The sequence below is a fragment of the Penicillium manginii genome (assembly GCF_028828005.1).
Source record: "Penicillium manginii strain IBT 31320 chromosome Unknown utg000004l:1.0-7231830.0:1.0-7236170.0, whole genome shotgun sequence".
Taxonomy (NCBI): Eukaryota; Fungi; Ascomycota; class Eurotiomycetes; order Eurotiales; family Aspergillaceae; genus Penicillium; species Penicillium manginii.
The window spans coordinates 1,878,561-1,899,205 of record NW_026643105.1 but is presented as its reverse complement, the minus strand read 5'-3'; the positions used below and the strand labels follow the sequence as shown (position 1 = coordinate 1,899,205).

At 48.9% G+C, this 20,645-nt stretch overlaps 7 protein-coding genes across 7 annotated transcripts; 5 read left to right on the top strand and 2 right to left on the bottom strand.

Annotated features, from left to right (window-relative positions):
• Positions 1-1,594: 1,594 nt before the first annotated feature.
• On the top strand, positions 1,595-1,975 carry N7533_004417 (uncharacterized protein; the record flags this gene model as incomplete). Its single annotated transcript, XM_057101067.1, has 2 exons — positions 1,595-1,624; positions 1,676-1,975. 2 exons carry the CDS (start codon positions 1,595-1,597, stop codon positions 1,973-1,975), a joined length of 330 nt encoding a protein of 109 aa, XP_056960697.1.
• An 815-nt stretch (positions 1,976-2,790) lies between these two features.
• Positions 2,791-3,347, top strand: N7533_004416 (uncharacterized protein; the record flags this gene model as incomplete). The annotated part of the gene is made up of 2 exons (XM_057101066.1): positions 2,791-3,080; positions 3,140-3,347. The coding sequence occupies 2 exons, from the start codon at positions 2,791-2,793 to the stop codon at positions 3,345-3,347; spliced, it is 498 nt and encodes a 165-aa protein (XP_056960696.1).
• Positions 3,348-4,900: 1,553 nt separating this feature from the next.
• On the bottom strand, positions 4,901-6,043 carry N7533_004415 (flavin adenine dinucleotide pyrophosphatase; the record flags this gene model as incomplete). The annotated part of the gene is made up of 3 exons (XM_057101065.1): positions 4,901-5,534; positions 5,639-5,805; positions 5,867-6,043. The coding sequence occupies 3 exons, from the start codon at positions 6,041-6,043 to the stop codon at positions 4,901-4,903; spliced, it is 978 nt and encodes a 325-aa protein (XP_056960695.1).
• A 298-nt stretch (positions 6,044-6,341) lies between these two features.
• On the top strand, positions 6,342-7,059 carry N7533_004414 (GMF family protein; the record flags this gene model as incomplete). The annotated part of the gene is made up of 4 exons (XM_057101064.1): positions 6,342-6,344; positions 6,426-6,525; positions 6,667-6,797; positions 6,868-7,059. The coding sequence occupies 4 exons, from the start codon at positions 6,342-6,344 to the stop codon at positions 7,057-7,059; spliced, it is 426 nt and encodes a 141-aa protein (XP_056960694.1).
• A 5,370-nt stretch (positions 7,060-12,429) lies between these two features.
• On the top strand, positions 12,430-13,641 carry N7533_004413 (uncharacterized protein; the record flags this gene model as incomplete). The annotated part of the gene is made up of 3 exons (XM_057101063.1): positions 12,430-12,581; positions 12,680-13,465; positions 13,548-13,641. The coding sequence occupies 3 exons, from the start codon at positions 12,430-12,432 to the stop codon at positions 13,639-13,641; spliced, it is 1,032 nt and encodes a 343-aa protein (XP_056960693.1).
• Positions 13,642-17,628: 3,987 nt separating this feature from the next.
• N7533_004412 (putative oxidoreductase, 2OG-Fe(II) oxygenase family) lies at positions 17,629-18,787 on the bottom strand (the record flags this gene model as incomplete). Its single annotated transcript, XM_057101062.1, has 2 exons — positions 17,629-18,342; positions 18,407-18,787. The coding sequence occupies 2 exons, from the start codon at positions 18,785-18,787 to the stop codon at positions 17,629-17,631; spliced, it is 1,095 nt and encodes a 364-aa protein (XP_056960692.1).
• A 624-nt stretch (positions 18,788-19,411) lies between these two features.
• N7533_004411 (alpha-hydroxy acid oxidase) lies at positions 19,412-20,532 on the top strand (the record flags this gene model as incomplete). The annotated part of the gene is made up of 2 exons (XM_057101061.1): positions 19,412-20,317; positions 20,380-20,532. 2 exons carry the CDS (start codon positions 19,412-19,414, stop codon positions 20,530-20,532), a joined length of 1,059 nt encoding a protein of 352 aa, XP_056960691.1.
• Between the last annotated feature and the right edge of the window lie 113 nt (positions 20,533-20,645).

Here is a 20,645-nt window from a genome sequence, read left to right as displayed (position 1 = left end):
TTACTCTTTTCCTATTTACGTTTTATTCCTATCTTCGTACTGGTACGGTAATATTCCTATCCTAGCTATAGGACGTAAAATATTCTTTGCCCAACAAGATATTTCTGCCCAAGGAATATACTATAAGTAATCAGAAAACAATGGCTAGTTATTTGGTGCTTACACCTATAACGATTTTATTCATAATAAGGATGAGAGGTTACCTAAGACTAAAACTATGTATTATAGCGCTTTAAGACAGTATATCAGGGGATTCGGAGTACCTAGGTATGCGATACCCCCGGACTCTCGAAGCCGATCCATGGCCGAATCCCCCTCCCCCGAGTCGGTCATGTATGCAGGTCTGCCTTGGCCCTGGCAATATTAGAACGTACGACGATAGCTATGATTTTTGTTCTTCAAGAATCAGTCTATGTATCAACTGTCTAATCTGATCTCTACTATCTAATATCCTTGTCGAGTCACAATTTGCTAGTATTATTCTCTTACGCTAGCTTACTAGAGCTGAATTATCAGGAATTTTATAGACCTTCTTCACTCTATTAATTATTACTACAATCTATAGTTGTAGATATCTAAGCTACTTCTAGGCATATTATAATATCTTCTCCTTAGATAGCGGAAGATTAAAGTCAACCTTTAGTTAGGAATTAATTGCATATTAATAACAACCTTTAAAAAGTAAGGCTATAAGATTTTCTATAGAGATAAAATAACTCCCTATCCCGTTTGCTAGGCGCTCCCAACAGCACTCAGAGACCTTAACCCAGGATATGGTTGTATAGCAAGAGGTAAAGACATGTGACTTCAGATATCTCAACAACGCAACTTTCTTTTTTATTATAACTCATAATATAGGGTTTGATTAGAGTAACGAATAATATCACTGAAAAAAATTGATTTAGATAATTATTTAGTAGTATTACAAAAAATACTTGGTAATTTGTAAGGGTCTACTCGGCCTGTAGGATAATGGAGGAGAAGATGATGTCCTATTCTTCCCTTTAGGGAAGGAGATATTGACCTCCGTCATCACGTGGATGACAGACAGATCGCTAAGACTAGATAACTAATGGCGCCTAAGTGCGCCTGACATAATTTACATATTTTGGAGATTAATATACATATGTATAGTATAAAGATATTCATATACTCCATATTCTTACAAAATAATTAACTAAACCATTTACAACACTACACCTTTAAATAACCTCCTAAATAGAAATAGTTGTTGAGTTATAAAGTTGTAATTTATCATATTTATTATGTGTTTTGAGGCTGGCGGCTCGGTGGTGAAACACGTTATATGATAAGAAAGAGATACAAGTATGTATATTGTATTATGTCACTTATCTGGCCATACAAGCAGGCATGGCTTGAACAAGCCTCCAAAATCGAGATTGAAGCTGTGAAGTCGGGTCTTAGCAAGTACTTTCTGGTGGAATCTTTGCCCCGGACATAGCAAAAAGGTAGATTACACAAATTCGTCCCCTGGGCGCTATCGTCCGCCATAGTTAAATGACGTATTTCCGACCTGCCTATTGACTCATGAGCGACCGCAACTCGTTTCAGATACCCCAAAACAATTCGATCTATGAAAGAAATCAACATCATGGCCATCGTGGTAAGCATGTTGTTGTCAAAATATTGGATTTAACGCTCATGCAGATCATAGGATGACCCGCCGTCTGGGTGGGGCTCAAAGCCTGAGGACCTCGAGTCCGAAGATGACTGGGAGGCGGAGGATAGTTTCGGACAATATCTGTGTAAACAGATGAATCTTGGGAGAGGCCGTCCAATTATGTGTCATTGCACAGATCATGCCTACCTGTTTGAAGCCGGTGGAAAGTTCTACTTCTGGTATTGCGTTGGTCTCGATGTCTTCGAAATCATCTCTCCGACAACCCTGGATGAGATCATTAAGACTATGAAGGAAAAGGGAGATGGGGCCGTGAAGACCAAGAGGCTTGTATGATGAAGAAATCTGGGAGGTCTCCAAGTCTGGAGACAGGGGGACCCGTTGCTGTGCGCTCCTTCCAAATATTCACACTGAAAGTTACAATACCAACACAGAAACTTCAAGGACACTCAATTTTCGTAGCTGTTGTATTTTTGCATTCCCCGCTCACGCTCTATCGTACTCCGTTCAAAGGAAATCATAATCATGTTACGTGGGCAGTTAGGCCCCGCGCCTGCGACTCCATTTTCGAAGCAGATTCTACCAGCCTTTGACGGTCAGCTTGATATTCGCGTGGCGTATAGTTGGAGCCGCGAAACCGTACTCACCCCCAATTTCTACCTCTGATCGAGTTAGATAGACTTGCTGACGTACCTTTTTGTATGGCTAGATCATCAATTTCCTTTACTCCGTTGCGATATCACCCGTGCATTTTGGCGCTCCTTCTGAATGTTGGGCGGAACTAGCAGACATTTGCCGAGAAATCAGAGAGCTTACCTAGGTAGGCATCGAGAAGACACCCAATCATTAACTTCTCTATGATCCTCCCCGGCCAGAGTAAGGAGACTAATATGCGATGTAGCGCACCTGCTGGGTCAGAATATCGATCACCTGATGCGAGATTGAACCCGCCTCAACATATTCTGCGGGAGTTCAACTGGAGATGAAACAGGCAACATGGTCTAGGAGCCTCTAAGTTTAAGCTTAGGAGGCACAAGCATCATAAAATTCCGTACTGGAGCCCGACAGATTTGCTTGGTCTGTTCATTTCGACAGCTAGTACTGCTCCGCAAGGAGCAACTAAGCGTAACTTCTACCTTCCTCTCACGGCCATGTATGGCCAATGGTGCAACCAACTTCTCGAAACTAAGCACAAGCCGAGTATGTACAGCTACTTTTGGGTGTTGGGCGCGGATGAGTTCTTCCTTGGTGCCTCTCTAGGAGGCTGTGTCTTCGAAGACAACCTTGTAGGTTCCTGGCCTTTGCCAGTGAAGCGAGGAAGATACTCGCTAGTAGGCGGTGATCCCGTAACTCTGTCTGGATGGTCCTTCAGAACGAAGCCCGAAAAGTATCAAACAATCGGCAATTGTGCCGAAACATACCCCATTGTACACCTTCTACGGTAAGTGATCTTCTAATTTCATGTGGCAACAAATTATGCTAATGCAATATATTGTGTAGCGGACTCGATGAAAGAAACAAGGATGTTCACGGATTATCCCTCAAGAAGAAAGCGCTCAAGGCAGCGCAGTACCAGGACACGTTGAGCGGTGATTTCTGGACCCGAGTCGTAGGTCCCTGCGAGAATTGTCAGTTTTTGATCGAGCTTCATGGGGGAATATTGGTAAATTTCTGTCGTTTTGCTGGGTCTGCGGGGGCACCCGCATAGAAAGCCAATTTCAAGAGAGGGCGTATATTTCTTGTAAATATTATTTAGCTGAGAAGAGGCCCGTTGACATCGTTACGATCGGTGCAGTAAATATATAACCTATATTGATCCACCTTTGAACCGGACGAAATACATACTATAGCAGCGTTATGGTCTTACCATGACTTGTCCAGCTTCTTGTCTTCCTGGTTGCTCCCAGCCAATTCCTGATATTTGTCATCGAGGACTACCATCGCAGGGACTGTAACACCAGTGCAAAATTGGCGAGATAGATATGTATAGTGTCGACGCTCAGTGATGGGACGTGATTGAATTCTTTTCTTCGGGAGATGGAGGTACAAAGGAGCGAAGGGACTCTGAAAAGGCCGAAAAGCTGGAAAGTGAAGCCTTTTTAATCTGTGAATATTGTCAGAATTGATATCTCCGAGGCAATACTAGTTCCTTGCGGTACATATTTATCTTCCCGGCGAGAAAGGTGTTCATAATACCGAGTCCACCATACTGTGCTCATGACGGTAGATAATTCAGCTTAGGATTGATTTGTAAAGGATGACTTCAATTCCCAACAACCATCTCTGCACTGAGCAGCTATAGTAAAATGGATTGCTGAGCATCAGACTAGTCCTACCCTAATTCGGACTAGATGCGCTTTGTTTGCTTTTGATTCAGCCCAACGTTGTTTGGTCCTACTTTCTTCGGCCGACATTTTTCGGCCCAGATTTATAATATTTGTGAATCATCTGTTGTACATTCAGGCTTGGGAAGCCCCGGGTTTTAGAAATTCAAATCAACCTAAAGCCGAGAATACCTAGACAGGAGTGGAATCGAGTAACGAAAAGTCGAATACTATTCGGAAATCAAGAAAGTTGGAGAACTTTAGTCCCTTGGTATCCATTCCGATGTCTTCAGATATTAACGAAGACTTGATGTAAGTTACTGTATAAAATAGTAAAAATCATCTTCAAATTCCAGGGCTAACTAGTAATCCTGTTGTACTTTGTCACAGGACAGCAAAATCCACAAGCCTTTAGAACTTGAAATTGTCTCTGTTTAAGTTGCTATAATAATATACTCTGAAAAGCATTCTCATGGTTAGCTCCGAGTCTTGCATCCCTTCCCTCGCGCTTGTTATTGATAGAATAAAAAGGAAAAGGTTCCAAGGTTATAGTAGTATGGGAGATACCAAGGAAGACAACGCCATTCTACTTCTAGTATTGCCTAGGTATACCTAGGTAACACCTGCCCAGGTGGCCATGGGCAGGATTTCAGGATCTCGGGAGAAGCGGTGGGACTCACTTCAGGTTGTATTCACGGTTGGATGAGTTACTCGTAGTAGTATCAGTCAATCCTTCAAGTTTGTATTCAGGAAAGCTTCTCTTTCCTTCCCTACTAGTACCTAGGTACCTAATAGTATATGAACTTGAACCTTACAGGGTTGGAAGAAGTAGTATGAAGATTGTGATAACAAATATTTTATATCGACATTGGAAATCTATTGCAGCCTGGCAAAGCCGCTCGATCAAACAAGCCTAGTATGATACATATATACAAACCTACTGGCTATAAACACGATCCTCCTCATCAACAGGATCCAACTCATCCTCCTTCGAAACACGCTTACCCTGTACAGCAGCCTCAACCTCAGCAACCAACGACTCGAGATACTCCTTATTCGCACCGACCAGCGTAACCGTGTTGCGCTTCTTTCCCCAGCGCGGGTAACTACCGACCTTGATACCATTAGGCTCAACCTTGGCAGCCAGCTCGGTCAAATACGGCGCAACCGCACTCTCGGGCAAAGGTGTGCTGAAGAGGAATCGGTGAGTGCCCTTGCCTTCTGGATCAGATAGACGGTGGATAAGGTGCGGCTTCAGCTGGTCGAGTAGCCGCTCAAAGAGGCGCGGGACGCCGGGGAGGATATGTACGTTGCCGTTGACGACGGAGATGGGGACCCATAGGTCCTCCGAGACGAAGAGGGCTTGGTTCTCGGCGGGAATGTTCTCGTCAAATGGCATCTCCACCATGCGCAGCTTAGCTGTCAGGCCTGGGGATGGGGTGTCCCAGTCGAAGTTGGGCTGCATGGGATGCGGCTTGGAGAGCCTCTTCATGCGCTCAAAGGCGGCCTGGTGTAATTGCAACTTCAGATTGAAGGCCTTGGCGATCGCTGAGTAAGTTATATCATCGTGTCTGTTGGTAGTATTTGGCATTAGCTGGTGTGTAGATGTGTAGAGCGCAGTTCGCGATCCAGTTGGTCGGGGTGGGAATTGGGCATTGGATGGAAGGATACTGACGTTGGACCAATGCCTCCACTAGTGACGACAAAGTCGTAGCGGGCACTCATGCGGCGGACTGCCTCCATGATATCCTCCTCATCGTCGGGAATGACCTCTACCCTCTTCAGTTGAATGCCGAGACCGAAACAAAACTTGGCCAGGTAGGGGGAATTGGTATCAATTGTCTGTGGGTGGAAGGTGGTTAGCACAATCATTTCGCAGAATGCTTCATAAATAGTGTCTTACCTTTCCACCGAGCACCTCATCGCCGATGATGAGGGCAGCCGCGGTGTGGATGGGCTTGGTGAAATTCAGGGCGGCTGATGTCATAGCGAGCGGAGTTGCAGGCGAAGCCAGCGAGGTCGGACGAGAAGGACTGAAGGACGGGAGGTGCTGTTTCAGTAGATTTAAGCGGTTCAGCATGGAGAGAGGGGGGTAATATGAGGCGGGCTGGAGGATTGATGAAGGGCGGAGATGGAGATGGAGATGAACTGAAGATGGAGAAGGAAGTGGGGGGGAAGAGGGGAAGTTGAAGAGGAACCACCGCCCGCATTTTCAACCTCCCGCATCCTCCTCGCATCTTTCAAGTTCCACCTTTGGTCACTCCTGATACAAAACTGTTCGAGAGAATCATTGAGTGCGAGCCTTATTGGTGATTCGCATTCCATCAGATATATCATCGAGTCTCCCCTCTAACACTCCGCCCATAATATCTCCCAACATGGTAAGCCTTCTTCACTTGAACCCTGCGTCGCGGGCATCTGGGCCAGACTCGGGCCAAGTCAGCTAATACTCTATCGTCCAGACTGATTCCCGGTTATATTCTTTCTCTCCGGAGACAAAGGAGCAGCTGCGCAAGTTCCGTCTCACCACCTCTCGCGCAAAGGATGCGCAAGCTAGAATCTGTACGACCTCGTGATCTCCTTCCCAAAGCCTACCTCCACCGTAACCCCGTCTGCTATCTCAAATTTTGGAATATATAACATCATATTGCATATCACCGTCTCGAATTCCGGAGCAGAATAAGCGTTGATTTGACCCTGCAGATATCATCGATGCCAAGAACCAGGAGATCCGCGCACAGGATGATGAAGTCTACACCAATATGGAGGACCTTGCCGATGATCTCCCTGAATCATCGCCTCGCTTCATTCTCCTCAGCTACCCTTTGACATTGGTGAGTCTATCACTGCGATAGTCGTCTCTGCCAGCTATGGCCCCTGGCTAATATGGATGATGTTTTGTAGGGAGATGGCCGTGTGTCCGTCCCTTACGTCATGCTCTACTACATGCCTGTGAACTGCAACCCATCCCAACGAATGATGTACGCTGGAGCCGTGGAATTGATGCGCAATACATCAGAGGTCAACCGGGTGATCGAAGTACACGAGGACGAGGATGTAATTTCCATCAAGTCCCAGCTGGGCGGTACTGATTAGATATATGAAGTGAGATGCAAGGCGTTGATGCCCTGCCAAAGAGAAAGAGCTGATCATCCTGATCGGCCGTGCCCATCAGGAAAGCTCAGAGCGAGAGCGAGAGCGAAGGAACCGGAGTCTTCCATACATTTAGAACAAGGTGTTGATAGAGACCGGTTATTGTGTCACCGGCTCATTATGACATGTCGACACAACCAGAAACTTTTTTTGATTTGATATACATATTTGAAATCATCACCATCGCGGGGCTAGTGTGGAGAAAAGTCCGATTCCGGGGATCAGATTGACTATTGTCAACGGCATCGGCTTATGATAGGCGTCGCCGACGGCTGCGTGATACATCACAAATGATTTGCAACGGCGCGACCTGCAGACCCTCTCCTCGAGGAGACACTATCGAGTCTGGTAACGGACTTGACAGCCCCGTTTGGGAGGGGTTTATTTGCTTGAATGGGGGGTTGCAGTGTCTTGATTCCATGCACGATCACACTAGTTCGCGAACATGATCAACGCACCATGCGGGAGTAATGGTTCAGAGAGCCGTTGATCATTACTGAGAGACTCTTGCCCCATCGGGAGGAATCTTGTGTATTTGGGGATTCATTTGTCGTAGTTCTGCATCCCGACTGGTTCTGTTCAGCTCCGAATCCTTCAGCTGAAGTCTCTCACCTCGATCTGTATATGATAGAATTACTGCCCCAGCGAATCGCGACTGACACGGCATCACTCCATTCGGGGCCTGACCTGCAATCCAGCCACCTGTTGGACAGGACGGCTGATCGACAGTGCTTCCTCGCTCGCGCCCGGATCTAATATCCTGGAGCGCTCGTCGATCCGCAGACGCGCCCTTTCCCAGTTTCTCGAATTTCGAGATTCAGAATGGAGAGAGGGGCTTCACTCATTGGCTTTGAATCGGTCACATTGCCGACTCCTCAGAAGCAGCCACCCATCCACGTAAACTTTGATCTCACTAGCTCTCCCCATTCTCTGGTCCCGGAGAGAGCGAGGTTCAGCTGCCTGTCTCTGTCTCTTAAACGTATCACAGGGACAAGTCGCTCATTTGTGAATGGGATTCCTGGGAAACAAAAAACACGGGTATCGCCGGCGACGAGTGAAACTGTTTGAAACTGGTATGTCCTGGCTGGCCCCCTCCCCCTCGTCTGGGAGGGGAGGCTCCGGAGAGGGACCAGTGATAGGCCACGGCGATGCTTACTCCCTCGTATGCGTTCGCATTTGCCTTTTCATATGGAACCAGAACCCAGCAATCACAATGCAGGTGAGCACTCTATCTTCAAATCGGGAACCCGCCAACACCAAGCGGGCTGATCTTTTTTCGCGCGTGGCGACTGAGTACTCCTACGCAGTAGCTTGATGCCACGATGTCAAGAAAAGTGCAACATGTGTAGTTGCGCCAGGTGTACGCAGTGAATGCGGAATTGACTTCGATACGCAGCACAGGTGACATTCTGTTTTGTTTACTTCGTCAGTAGTACATACGGTTTGTGACGAAATGGAATGGTTGGTCGGAACTTGAAATCAGAGTAGGACTTCAGTGCCGAGTAACTATTGGGGGCCTTGCAGAACAGCACAAGCGAAGATACTTTATGTAAATTATGCAATCGTAATACCACTACTATATCCAGTACAATAAATTGTCCAAGCTGAAATCCAAAGCAGCAGCGACCAAGTATTGCGACTCTGATCAGAAGGATTGAGGTTCCATTGAAATGGATGTGATGAAAATAGATCCATAATGCAGCCCGGTTATACTCCGGAACAAGGATGTCAAGACAATGACAACGAGCACTAGTATGACAATGACAGCATGGTTCGATTGAAACCTGCACGGGTGGTACGTTGCTGATTATTCTTGATCAATTGATCCGTCCTAAACTCCGTACTCCGTAACGCGTAGGTCAATATTAAATCTAAGATAGTCCAGGAATAGCGCCCGACAACGGTCAATATCCCGAGTTTTGATGGCTTGATGGCTTAATGGGCTTAAAGTGGGCGTCGGTATGAGATTGGTACAGATGCACTTCGTACTAGACTCTCGTACTCTCCGTACTCCGTACATCGCGTTCAAATTGGGATTGTCCGGGGGGGAAGTTGTTTTGTAGGAATTTGTGATTCCGTACCGACTTGTACCACGTCGAACGCCCCCTTCTCCACCAAACTCACCCAAAATCACCCAATCCACCCAGAATCCAGCGAAACTCTGCTTCCGGCGACCCGCCCCCAGCCGGGCAATGAGCGACGGGCACGAGGCCCACCCATGAGCAACTCAGACCATCTGAGAGCGGGCATCTGAGCCCATCTGAGCCCATCTGAACGAGACAGGCCAGAACCGACCCACGGGACCCGACGATCCTGTACGAGGACGTGGAGCCAGGCTCAGGAGGCGAAACAATGAAGGGGGGGAGGAGGAGGAGGAGGAGGAGGTGGAGGTGGACTCGGAGGATCCGACACTCTGGCAAGAGAGAGCATTGACCAACACAGCCGAGAAACGAACTGCCCTGCCAAAACACTGTGGCCTTTCGTTATTTTCTGCTCTGTCTTCTTCGCTCTCCTAGGTTATTTTATTTTTATTACAATTTTCCCAGGGGCTCGGGTCAGCCTCGCATGGCGGTGTGCAGGGACGAGCTTCTGACTGGATGGACTGGGGGAACTGGATCCAAAGCCCTCGCTTCGGTCAGCTCCCAAGAATATCCTCCGACCTTTCCCCCGGTACGAGAGTAACTTAAGCACATACAGAGCTGCTAACTCCATGTACAATGTACTCCGTACAGGGAGGTACGGAGTCTATCGGACGTCATATCTTGGGTAAAGTGTTTCGCCACGCGCGTATGCAGGCCCATCCCGCAAGCCCTCTCGGCCGTTTTTCTTCCTTCTCGTCATTTAGGAAGAGGGGGAGGGAAAGCAGGCTAAGGAGAGTACGACGCTGCAGAGAGTTTCCACATTTTCCCGCTTAGAGACCAAGGGGGGTTGTGGTGGTAGTGAGGATATAGTGCTGGAGGCGAGTCCGTACTGTCATCCCCCAATCTTCCACGCTGTTCACTTATGTAGATTAGGGGATGTCAGATGCAGTATCAGTCCGGACAGGCCCGAAAATTCCAGTCCGCAGAGGCAGCACGGTGGAACCGTTGGGCAACGAGGGATGGATTCAATCTGGAATGATCATCGGTCGCAAGAGGATTGAGGAGAAAAGAGGAGGCGTTCTTTAGTGTGCAGTAGTGGCTACCGAAGGAGGACAAGTCGGGAGCACAGAAGGGAGAGAGAAAGACGATCGATCCCGCCCCCAATTTTCCATGGGTGATCGTGCTGGGAATCGTGCCAAATGCAGGGTACATTTTGACATTTTTTTTTTTGTTTTTTTTTGCTTTTTGCTTTTTGGCCAACATCGTTGTCCTTTTGGTGTTCACCGCTAGGCCTCACTGGGGTTCGCGTGGATCGTAGACGAACTCCTCGCTGCGTCTGTCTTTTATGCATCATGCATGCTGGGCGTTTCCCTTATTCAAAGGTTTCCAGTTGTTGACACCGCCCTCTCATGCTTGTGCTTCTTGGTCTGTACTGAGCAGTTGTGCTGTCTTCTCCTGACTCTTTCCTTATTTGATTTTATCTTATTTATTTTAACTCTGCTGAAGTGGCGCCGGTGAAGTGTACCCGCCGGGGTGGTTTACTTTGCTCTAGACCACGCACTGTCCTCGACTGTCCTTGTTCATGTTCTGCATTGGAACAATGCTGGGATTCTCCTCCGCAGTGTGGCCGGCCTTGTCGGTCGTATGTGCCAAGTCTGAGATATGACGGAGTCGGGTTCAGTTAAATATAGAGGTACTACTCTAGACGGACTCGGATGGGTGGTTATTGTCATTTGATATCGGGCAGAGTCCCCTTCATTGGCTATTAGGAGTATGCTGGAGCCCACCAGTGTCAGACAGCAGCCGACGCCTCGTGAAGGGACAGAGTTTTTGGCAAAGTCAAATGCCAACTCTCGGGGTTCCATGAAGAATGGGATTGTTATGGGCTATGGCGATGGGTTATGGGGCCGATGGGTACTCTGTACATAGTTAGGTAACTATGTACATTACACACACCATACCAGAAGGTTGAGGATCTGGAGGTGACAGGGGTGGTTGAATCGAGGATTGATCGGACATCAAAAAGGAGATAGAATAGGTATTGACAGACCCAAATTGAAAAGAAAAAGAAAGATCAACAGAAAAAGGAAATAATGGGATCGACGAGACGGGAGTGCTCCATCATCCGTCCGCTCTCCGTTCTCTCTCCATAAAGACCCGCCTAGTTCCCCCCCTAGTCGGGAGGTCGATTCACTGATTCCAGGCAGATCCGAATCATGCAACGGGGCATGTCATGGCGCCCATGCCTCATGCTCTGTTCCACCAGGAAATGGGGGGGGGTTAACTGGATCTGGCAAGCCAGCCGAGCTGGGCGGGTACATCCGTTTGGTACGCCCACTATGTACGGAGTAGACACTGGATAAGATCTGAAGTACGAATCATTATATACCATGGAATATACTAGAGTAGACTATTCTCTTGATTGTGCTAGCTGTACTCTGTCCTCTGTACACCATCCTACCAGTGTTCAGTCCTACAGTACTCCGGAGTACGGAGTCCTGCGTACGCACAGATGCCCGGGGCTGTTCCCAGGTAAGCAGTGGGGAAAAGACTACCTTACGGAGGAAACTAAAAACTAAAACTAAACGGGACCGTCATCGTATTATACAAGCCAATATCATATCATATCGGAGACCCACCTGCCATCCCAGGTATCCAGCGTACCTGGTTCTCGGTACTCCGTACTCTGCCGTGCAGATGCATACTAGTATTGTAATTAAATTACACTGTAAACCGTGTAAACTCTGTAAACTGTACAGAGTACAGAGTACAGATTACTACTAGTAGACTAGAATTACTCTGTGCAATCAGGATTGCCTTTTATTATTCGCGCCCTCCCCAGTCTTTCCTTCTTCAAGTTCAACGGACCTGGCGTCCCCCCCATATAAACTCGACAACCTTGGACTTCCCCCCTCCGAGTCCCCTTTTCGACACATCACACACCCTCAACCTGGGTGTTCCCTGTTCCACATTTAGAGTGACCCTTCCCGCCGGGTCTCCCAATTTGCTGGGCTCTGAAGAGACCAACGACCCGCTCCCACCAGCTTGGTTCTGTTACTATTCGCCTCTCGCCGACCTCCCCTCGAACTCGATTTCGACTTCAAACACAATCCATATCCTGGGGATTTTGGAATGAAGTGATTGTACGGTTTACCTTCGATCTGCGACCGAGCATTTGCCATTACATTCTTGCGCCACTCTGATTTGTACATCAATCGCAACTCTCTCCGCCATGGCTCCGCAAGACCCTGGTCGCCCCGAGGACAAGCCCGAAGGCTTGTCCAAGTATATCAAGCGCATGAAAACCGTCCTGCGCCCTCGTTCCGGCTCCAAACGTCAATCCGTTGCCGCTACTCCTGATGTCGCTCAATCCAGCCAGTCTGCGTACGTTATACTAATTGCGACCAATCTCCCTTTCCCCCGGTCGCTATAATTCCAACCACCATAGATCCGATCCGATCGCTAACTATCTACATCTATAGTGCTCCAGCGACTGCCCCTGTCCGACAGCCAACAGCTGCCCCCGAGCAACCCGCCATGCTCACCGACTATAGTGTCATGCAGCAGGAGAAGGCGCGCGCCCTCTTCGCCAAATACGGCCTGACTCTCGACCCCAGCGAATGGAAGGCTCCCACTGCCAACGTCGAATTGACTCGGGTCACCAAGCCCATTCGCATGCGAGTCCGCCGAACCTGCCACCGCTGCGAAACCACCTTTGGTCCGGAGAAGGTCTGCGTGAACTGCCAACACCCGCGCTGCACCAAATGTCCCCGCTTCCCACCCGCCAGTGAGAAGACCAAAGCCGAGCGCGAACTCGCTCCTAAGACCAAGATTGGCGAAATCCGCTCTCGCCAGCGCGGCGCTCTCCCTCTCGCGCCGCACTTCAAGTATACCGGCAACCCGGATGTTCCTCTTACTATTCCCTCGCGCTCGGGAGGTCAGGATCTCGTTCGCAAGGAAGTGGTCCAGCGTGTCCGGCGCACTTGTCATCTCTGTAAAACAGTCTTTGTCAAGGGATCCAAGGAATGCGCTTCTTGCAGCCATATCCGCTGCAAGAGATGCCCGCGACAACCGCCGAAGCTCGACAAGTATCCCGACGGCTATCCTGGCGATGTCGACCCGCCCAAACTGAAACCCGACCGAGCCTTCAAGTCACCACGACGTCGGGTGCATTACATATGTCACGTCTGTGAAGCCCAGTATAATGTGGGTGCAAATAATTGTTCGAAGTGTGGACAGGCCAAATGTGATGCCACTATACGAATCCCGTATGTACTTCCTTTCCATTTCCCTTTCTTCCCCCCCCCCGCCCAGAAAATTTGAAGAAGACGAAGCTAACTCAAGTTGCAGACCCAAGAAAGTCAAACGAGAACCGGACCCAGCTGTCCTCGCCAGCGTCGAGGCAAAATTAAAGACCTTAGCTATCCACGATACCCAGGATTAACGCTTCTGTACAAGGGTACCACCGATTTCGGAACCCATGATAGCCAATTTTTCGCATGTTCATCTTGTTCTTTCGTGTTTCCTAGTGTCGATCTTGATCGGCCCTCGATCCTTTTCGTTTCGCTCGTTTCGCGCATGACCATAGCAGAGAAAGAAACATACATGTGCCAATTGCAACCTTGCAAGCAACACCGATTTGATTCATCTTTACATAAGAGAGTGGAAGTGAAAGTGTATAGAGTTTTCATGCCCTCCCTCATACCTCCCATACTTTCCTCCTCACAGATCGTACGTGAAAATACTTCCACAGAACCATACAATTGTTCCACGACGGGCGGGTCTGCAGTGCTCATCATCGCGGTGAATACTGAGCCCTGCCACATACGGTGAATATTCCCAACCAGGTGAAGGCTCGCGTCCATATCCCTACTATCTCTATTCCGACCCCCATGCCCATCCCCATCCATATATCCGCGGAGCCGAAAATAGTTATCTCGGCCGAGGACAGCCCCACCTCTCTGAGCCACCGTCTACGTAAAGCCAGACAACTTGAAGAGTCCAGGCCGAGCTAAACTTGATAGATGATCGTCGTACCATTCCACAGTGCGTACTGCAGACTTTGCACCTTCTAGTCCACCTTCTAAAGCAGTACATACCGCCGGTCTCCGTTTCCGACCTCCCATCTCATCCTGGGTATGGGTGCATGGTCAATCCAGTATTAGGTTCGAGATAGGAACTTGTACCTTGGTCTCGGGATGGCTAATTTATGATGCACGAGGTGTGGGGTCGCACCGGATTGTCTCTGAACCTTTTACCTTGGAACGCATGTGAACAGCTGGCAGACTGCAGGCATACACTGGCAGAGTAAGTACAGCCGGATACTGGATTTACTACGGGGTATGGCGTACTACCAGTATTGTGGACATCGCTAACGAAAGATGTTATATTGCATGACTGTAGCCAATATAAGAGAAATCTACTATATCAACACGTGGGCCCTGGCATGGTACTGCTAGTATAACACCGTGGTTTCTGGACAAACGGAAGTGGATCTACGGATGTATGAGTATCATTTTATTCACGTATACAAGTTCAAGTTTCAACACTTTACGCATATCATATCAATATCGTTTCCAACCCACGGAAAGCGGAAGCGCTGAACGGAAGGGAAGTGCTTGAACGGTCCGAGCCGAAGTGGGACCCCATGGACCACTCTTGATTCGACGAAAGATCCATGGGTATTCCATCCAGGCCTCGTATGGAGGACAAAGTACTGTACAGATTGGAATAGGATCCTTCCTCTTCATACCGCACTCTGCTCTCCGTACTCCGTACACAGCCGAACACTGTCAACAAGCGGGGGAAACATCGCAAAAAGACAAAACATACTGCAACCTCGCTTATTGGACGCACCATTCCCGAGTCCAAGGTGCGAGGTGCCGGCGCTCGGACCTTGCAGGGATTCCCTACTATATCCAGCCTAGAGCCGTGGGGCGAGTCGCTTCTGTCGGAATTTGAATTCGGGCTGGAGCGGGGCGGAGTTTGTTTCCGTTCACCAGAGTATGCACCTCCGTACCAGACTGGTACGGAGGCACACATACATGATACGACGGGGTTGAGGTTGTGGTTGTGGCTATGGTGAGTGACGGAATGAAGCATCCGTCGTATCTGCATCTGCATCTGCATCTGTATCTGTATCTGTGTCTGTGCATCTGAGCTGTGAAGGTTAAAGAGCGAGAACGAGAGCCACCCACGACACACTGCTTTGGCTTTGGCTTTGGCTTTGCTGGCATCGGCATCGGCATCAGGGTTGCACAAATTCATATTCAAATTACTTTACCCCTCCGCTGCGTACTTTATCCCGGTCGCGCTACTTCGTTATGCTGCGTTAGTCATTCCTTCCAACCTGGATGCAACGCGACTACTGCATCCCATACATGGGCATTGGCTCAAGACTAGAAGATTACCCGGCTGTGTTTGAAGACTCTGTACTTTCTGTCATGCAATGCTGGCCCTCGATAGATAACTTGTACGGAGTACTGGACTGGAAATTGACCTGCAGGACTCAGGTTCTTCAGCGATACATACTGTACCCTACTGTATGTACTACTGCGTACTCCATGCTCCGCACTTCATACAGCGTACAGACTCCCGACACGGGAGAATAGAGTAGAATAGGCTCGGGCCACCCAGTAAGGGCGGTGCGGCGTCATTTCGCAGCAAGGGGGTTGTCGGAACCGAACCGTTGGGAATTTCGAAGCCATCCGGTTGGTGCAGGTGGCTGAGGAGCAAAGGAGGGAGGGAAATGGGGATGGAGATGGCGATGGACCTCGGGAGTCTTAAACGGTGGTCTAACCGCTTCCAGTAGATCCACCGGAGGATTCCGTACTGGTTTGGGTTGGCTTGGTTTGGTTTGATATACATAATCTGAAAATGTAGTATTTGAGGCGTTTATCCTGGGAGTCCCCCTAAGATTGTTCCGATGTACCTAGGTATTGTACATGGATGGTATGCATGCACAAGATGAATATGTGTCCTCATGTCAACGGATTGATCAATTAGGCATGAACTCATGGTCCCAAGGAAAAATACTTTGCATCTGCATAATGCAATGCACGTACTTCCTGAAATCCTCACTTCAACAATTTCGCCGAGACGCGTCCGATCCGAAATCTAGGTAAAAATAAATAATAATCTCACTTTATTGACTCCGCGGGATCTGGTGGCGGCATTTGTGGCGGGCCACATACTTCAACTCTGTACAATGTACTCCTCCATATGGAGTACATATTGAATACAGGCCCACAATGGAATCCCAGTATAATGGGTAGACCGACCAGCCAAGGAGGACCAGATATCAAGCAAAAGAAAACAGACAAACATCGGACATCCCGAGGCGGCGGGATTTGCGTTTCGCGGGACAGGGGTTCTGGTTCCCCTAACGCCCTCGTAGCAAACCCCAGCACAGTCCAACCCACCACTTCTAGCGCCTGGCACGTCAATGCCGGCCCCTCGGTATCCACTGTGGTGAGACCTGTGGAGGCGTAGAAAAGTTGAAGATACAACCGGACATTTGTACAGCTGTAAAGCTGTACTTTGATGCGTACAGTCTTATCCTGTATCCAGGAGATACTGGTAAGTGCTTTGCTTACTCCGTACGTATGTACAGACATTTCACTACATCCACGGAGGTTAGGGGGACTGGCATATGCTCCACTGCACGACCTGTCTTAACCAGCTTGTCGGGTCGTGTTTTTCGAAGCTGTCAACCTCCTCACGAGCGTTAACTGTCAGTTCGCAGGAGGTTGTCCACTCTGTCCTCTTTTTAAAGTTTAGACCCCGAAGGGGGTGGCTGTTTGCCGCGACTATTTCTTTCATGGGCCATTGATGGGACGGAGACAAGGACAGGAGGAGATGGGAGATGATGGGTGAGTGGGTCTAACGGCCGCTGCTATTTTTTTTCGATTTTAGTACAGAGTATCCGTAGACTGGAGTGGCGATCAACGGGGATTTTCACCGGGCCAGAATGCAACAGTACTTTTCTCATCTGCCTTATCCTTTGTGCCACGTTGGAGAATTTATCCAGGCCTGGCTGGTTCAGGGGTTGGCGCTGAATCAGTCTGGGCTGCTAAGATCTACGGTGCAAGGATTTGCATGAATCAAGTCTGGTTTGATCTCCGTGGGTACGCCGTTATTTTAGCCTGGGTACTGGCTATTTGGAATCCTTCGACAGAGTTTTAGGCTCAGCTAGGTATGCGTCATCATCCTTGTCGGACAACATCCGTTTGAACGTTTGAGATGTGAAATTACAGGTATCAACAGGCTGGGACGAGAATTAGTATAGTACCATTGATTGGGTTGATACCGTCAGCGATAGCAGTAGCTTGTTGCATGGAAGAAATCAGTTTCTGGAGTACTATCATCAGCTATTTAGGTAGTAACTAGTAGCAGTATAGCTAAGTATACGACGTACACGCGTATGATAATATCAGACTTTAATCCTCCGACTCAACTGCTCCGTACCAGCCGACTTCTCATAATCAATGTCCTCAGGCTTGACCAAGTCCACGCGTCGCCCCAGGGCTCGCCGAATAATCCAATCTTTACTATTAATCACTTCCTCGGTCTGACCATCTTCAATAGGCGGAATTAGATCTGATCCCTCCAGCCGTCGTAGCATAACGTTATCCTCCGGCCGAGCAAAGTATACAAGACTATATCGTGTCGAGTCTCCCTGGATACCCGGCGGTGCCGCAACGCGATGAATATTGGACCGGAACAAACCATTAGTGAACTTGACCATCGCGTCACCGAGATTCACCACTGCATGGCCAGGCAATGGCCGCACATATATCCACTCTGCATCCTCGCCTGGTGGTAGAACCTGCAACCCGCCCAGCCGATTGAAGAGAACCGTGACACTGCCAAAATCAGTATGCTGGCCCAGCGCTGTGCGTCTGTCATCAACGGGTTGAGGCGGGGCTTTGATAAAGCGAACTTGATCTCCACCGACCTCTTGGAGGCGATGAAGATTGGCGAGGGTATCCTTCGGCAACGCCAGTTTGTCATTCAAAACTTGCAGAATAAGAGACACGATAGTGTGTGAGCCTTTCATGAATGAGCTCAGTTTTGCTCTGCTATTTTGCAAGACATCCGGTGCCGGGAGCTGCTTCGCGATGCCCATAATATCATCCTTGGAGACCTATTCACGTCAACCGGGATTGTTTGAAGGCCTATGGAGGATGGCCCTGCAAGACATGACCTACGTTATAGAACTCATTTCGATCTAGATTTCCATCCTTGTCGACGACTGACACCCCTTGGCCCTTATACCCAAAGTATGAGTTCTGCTTGCTGAAATCATACAACACCTTCTCTTCCAGTGGCAGCTCAAACAAACTTTCTCCGATTCGGAAGAGGTCATCTGCGTCGTTGAGGAGCAATCCTCCATGTTCTGAATCTCGAAGATCCAGGTAGAAGAATCCGATATCAACAGATGCCTCGAAAAGCCGCTCGTACTCGGCGAGATCCCCGGCCAACAGCTTCCCAAGCGATAGCCGAAGAAGCGGCGCCGTGGCAACGTCGTCTGGGAAAGGAGGTAGGCCCGGGAAGTTACCCAGATTTTCCATATTTGATGACTGGGTCATGGTTTGTAGACTAATCAAATGGATAATTTGTAGATAATCAAACTTCGTATCGAAGTTGCTCAGGGTGAGTAGCGCTCTCAGATGGAATAATCCACGATGAAAGTAACACATCCATGCGGGGAAGTCGAATGAACCGAGGAAGTAACCAACCATTGAAAACTCATGTTTCCGTGGTCGGACTCAAATGTTGATCCGAACTCTCATTATCCAGCAAATTTCAAGATTTGGAAGCTGCTTGTTCTTAATTCCCTGGTATCGGCGTTGGGCACCGTGGGAGCTTTCTTCCTACCATCGGACTGTGCTAGTCCTTGAACCATGATAGGTATGCCATGCTTGATGACTAGAGAATATCAGCAATATCAGCGACATCTCGAAGGCACCGCTGAGCTTGTTCGATCAAGCAATCTCTATTGAACTAAGTGGAGACATCCCCACGTCGAGGGCAACCACCACCCCGCATTTCACCAGATGATGCCACAACATCTTCCCAATATAAGCCGGCCTTAACCATGGCAGCTGAAAAGGTTCTATGCATCGCGGACCTTCAAAAGGCAGCATCACAGGTTCTACCAGTTGCAACCCGAGGTAACGAACCCTTCACCAAATATATAGGCCCAATGGCTAATGAGGGGCATATGTGCGTCAGACTTCTTCAACTCTGGAGCAACCAACCAAGTCACCATCCACGAGAACTCTTCCTCGTACCAGAAATATCGCATATTACCCCGTGTCTTGAAAGATGTCTCCCAAGTCAGCACTGCGATCAGACTCTTCGATCGAGACATCGCCTTCCCACTCTGTGTCTCGCCAGCCGGCCTCCAAGGCATGGCCCATGCAGACGGCGAACTTGCAACGAGCAGAGCATGCGCCAAAGCAGGTGTGAACATGGGCGTCTCTTCGTACGCCAATCACTCCGTAGAGCAGATCACGAATGCCGGAACCGAAGTCGGACCTATCCACCACGTCATGCAACTCTACTCAATGACAGACCGCGAGAAAGAAGCGCGGATCGTGCACCGTGCCGAGAAAGCCGGGTGCAAAGCGATATTCCTTACCGGAGACAGCCCAGTCCTCGGCGTGCGGTTTAACGAATGGCGCAATGGATTCATTCCCCCGCCCGGACTGGACTATCCGATGATCGAGAAGACGTCGGAGCAGATCCAGTCGCAGTCGCACGACGATGGGTTCTCGTCTTTCAATTCGGCTTCGCATTCCTGGGCCAAAGAGATCCCTTGGTTACGCAGTATCACGAAGATGGAGATTTGGATCAAGGGCGTTCTTACGCCTGAGGATGTGGAGATGGCTATCCAGTATGGATGTGATGGCGTTGTGATTAGCAACCATGGTGGACGGCAGTTGGATGAGACGCCGGCAACGATTGATGTCCTACCTGCCTGTGCTAAAGCCGCCCAAGGTCGAATTCGCATTCATATTGATGGAGGGATCCGGACTGGGAGCGATATCTTCAAGGCTTTGGCACTGGGGGCGGAGTGTTGCTGGGTTGGCCGTCCGATGCTTTGGGGTTTGGCGGTAAGATTAATTCCATCTGTTCTGTGAAAGAGGACCGAAGACTAATCTTGGATCTTGAACAGTATAATGGACAGCAGGGAGTGGAGTTGATGCTCGACATCCTTTATCAGGACTTTAAACGGTGTATGCAGCTGGCGGGCTGCAAATCGATTTCTGAGATTGGGCACTCGAGTCTTGGGATTTTCCGATCGGATGGGCCTTTGGCAAGATTATAGAATAGAGTAGAATTTCTAAATATATCAGGGATGGTCATCACATAGCATATTCTATGCCCGTTAGGGTACCCTAGGGTAGCGGTGGTTAAGGTATAGTTCATCACATCCCAATG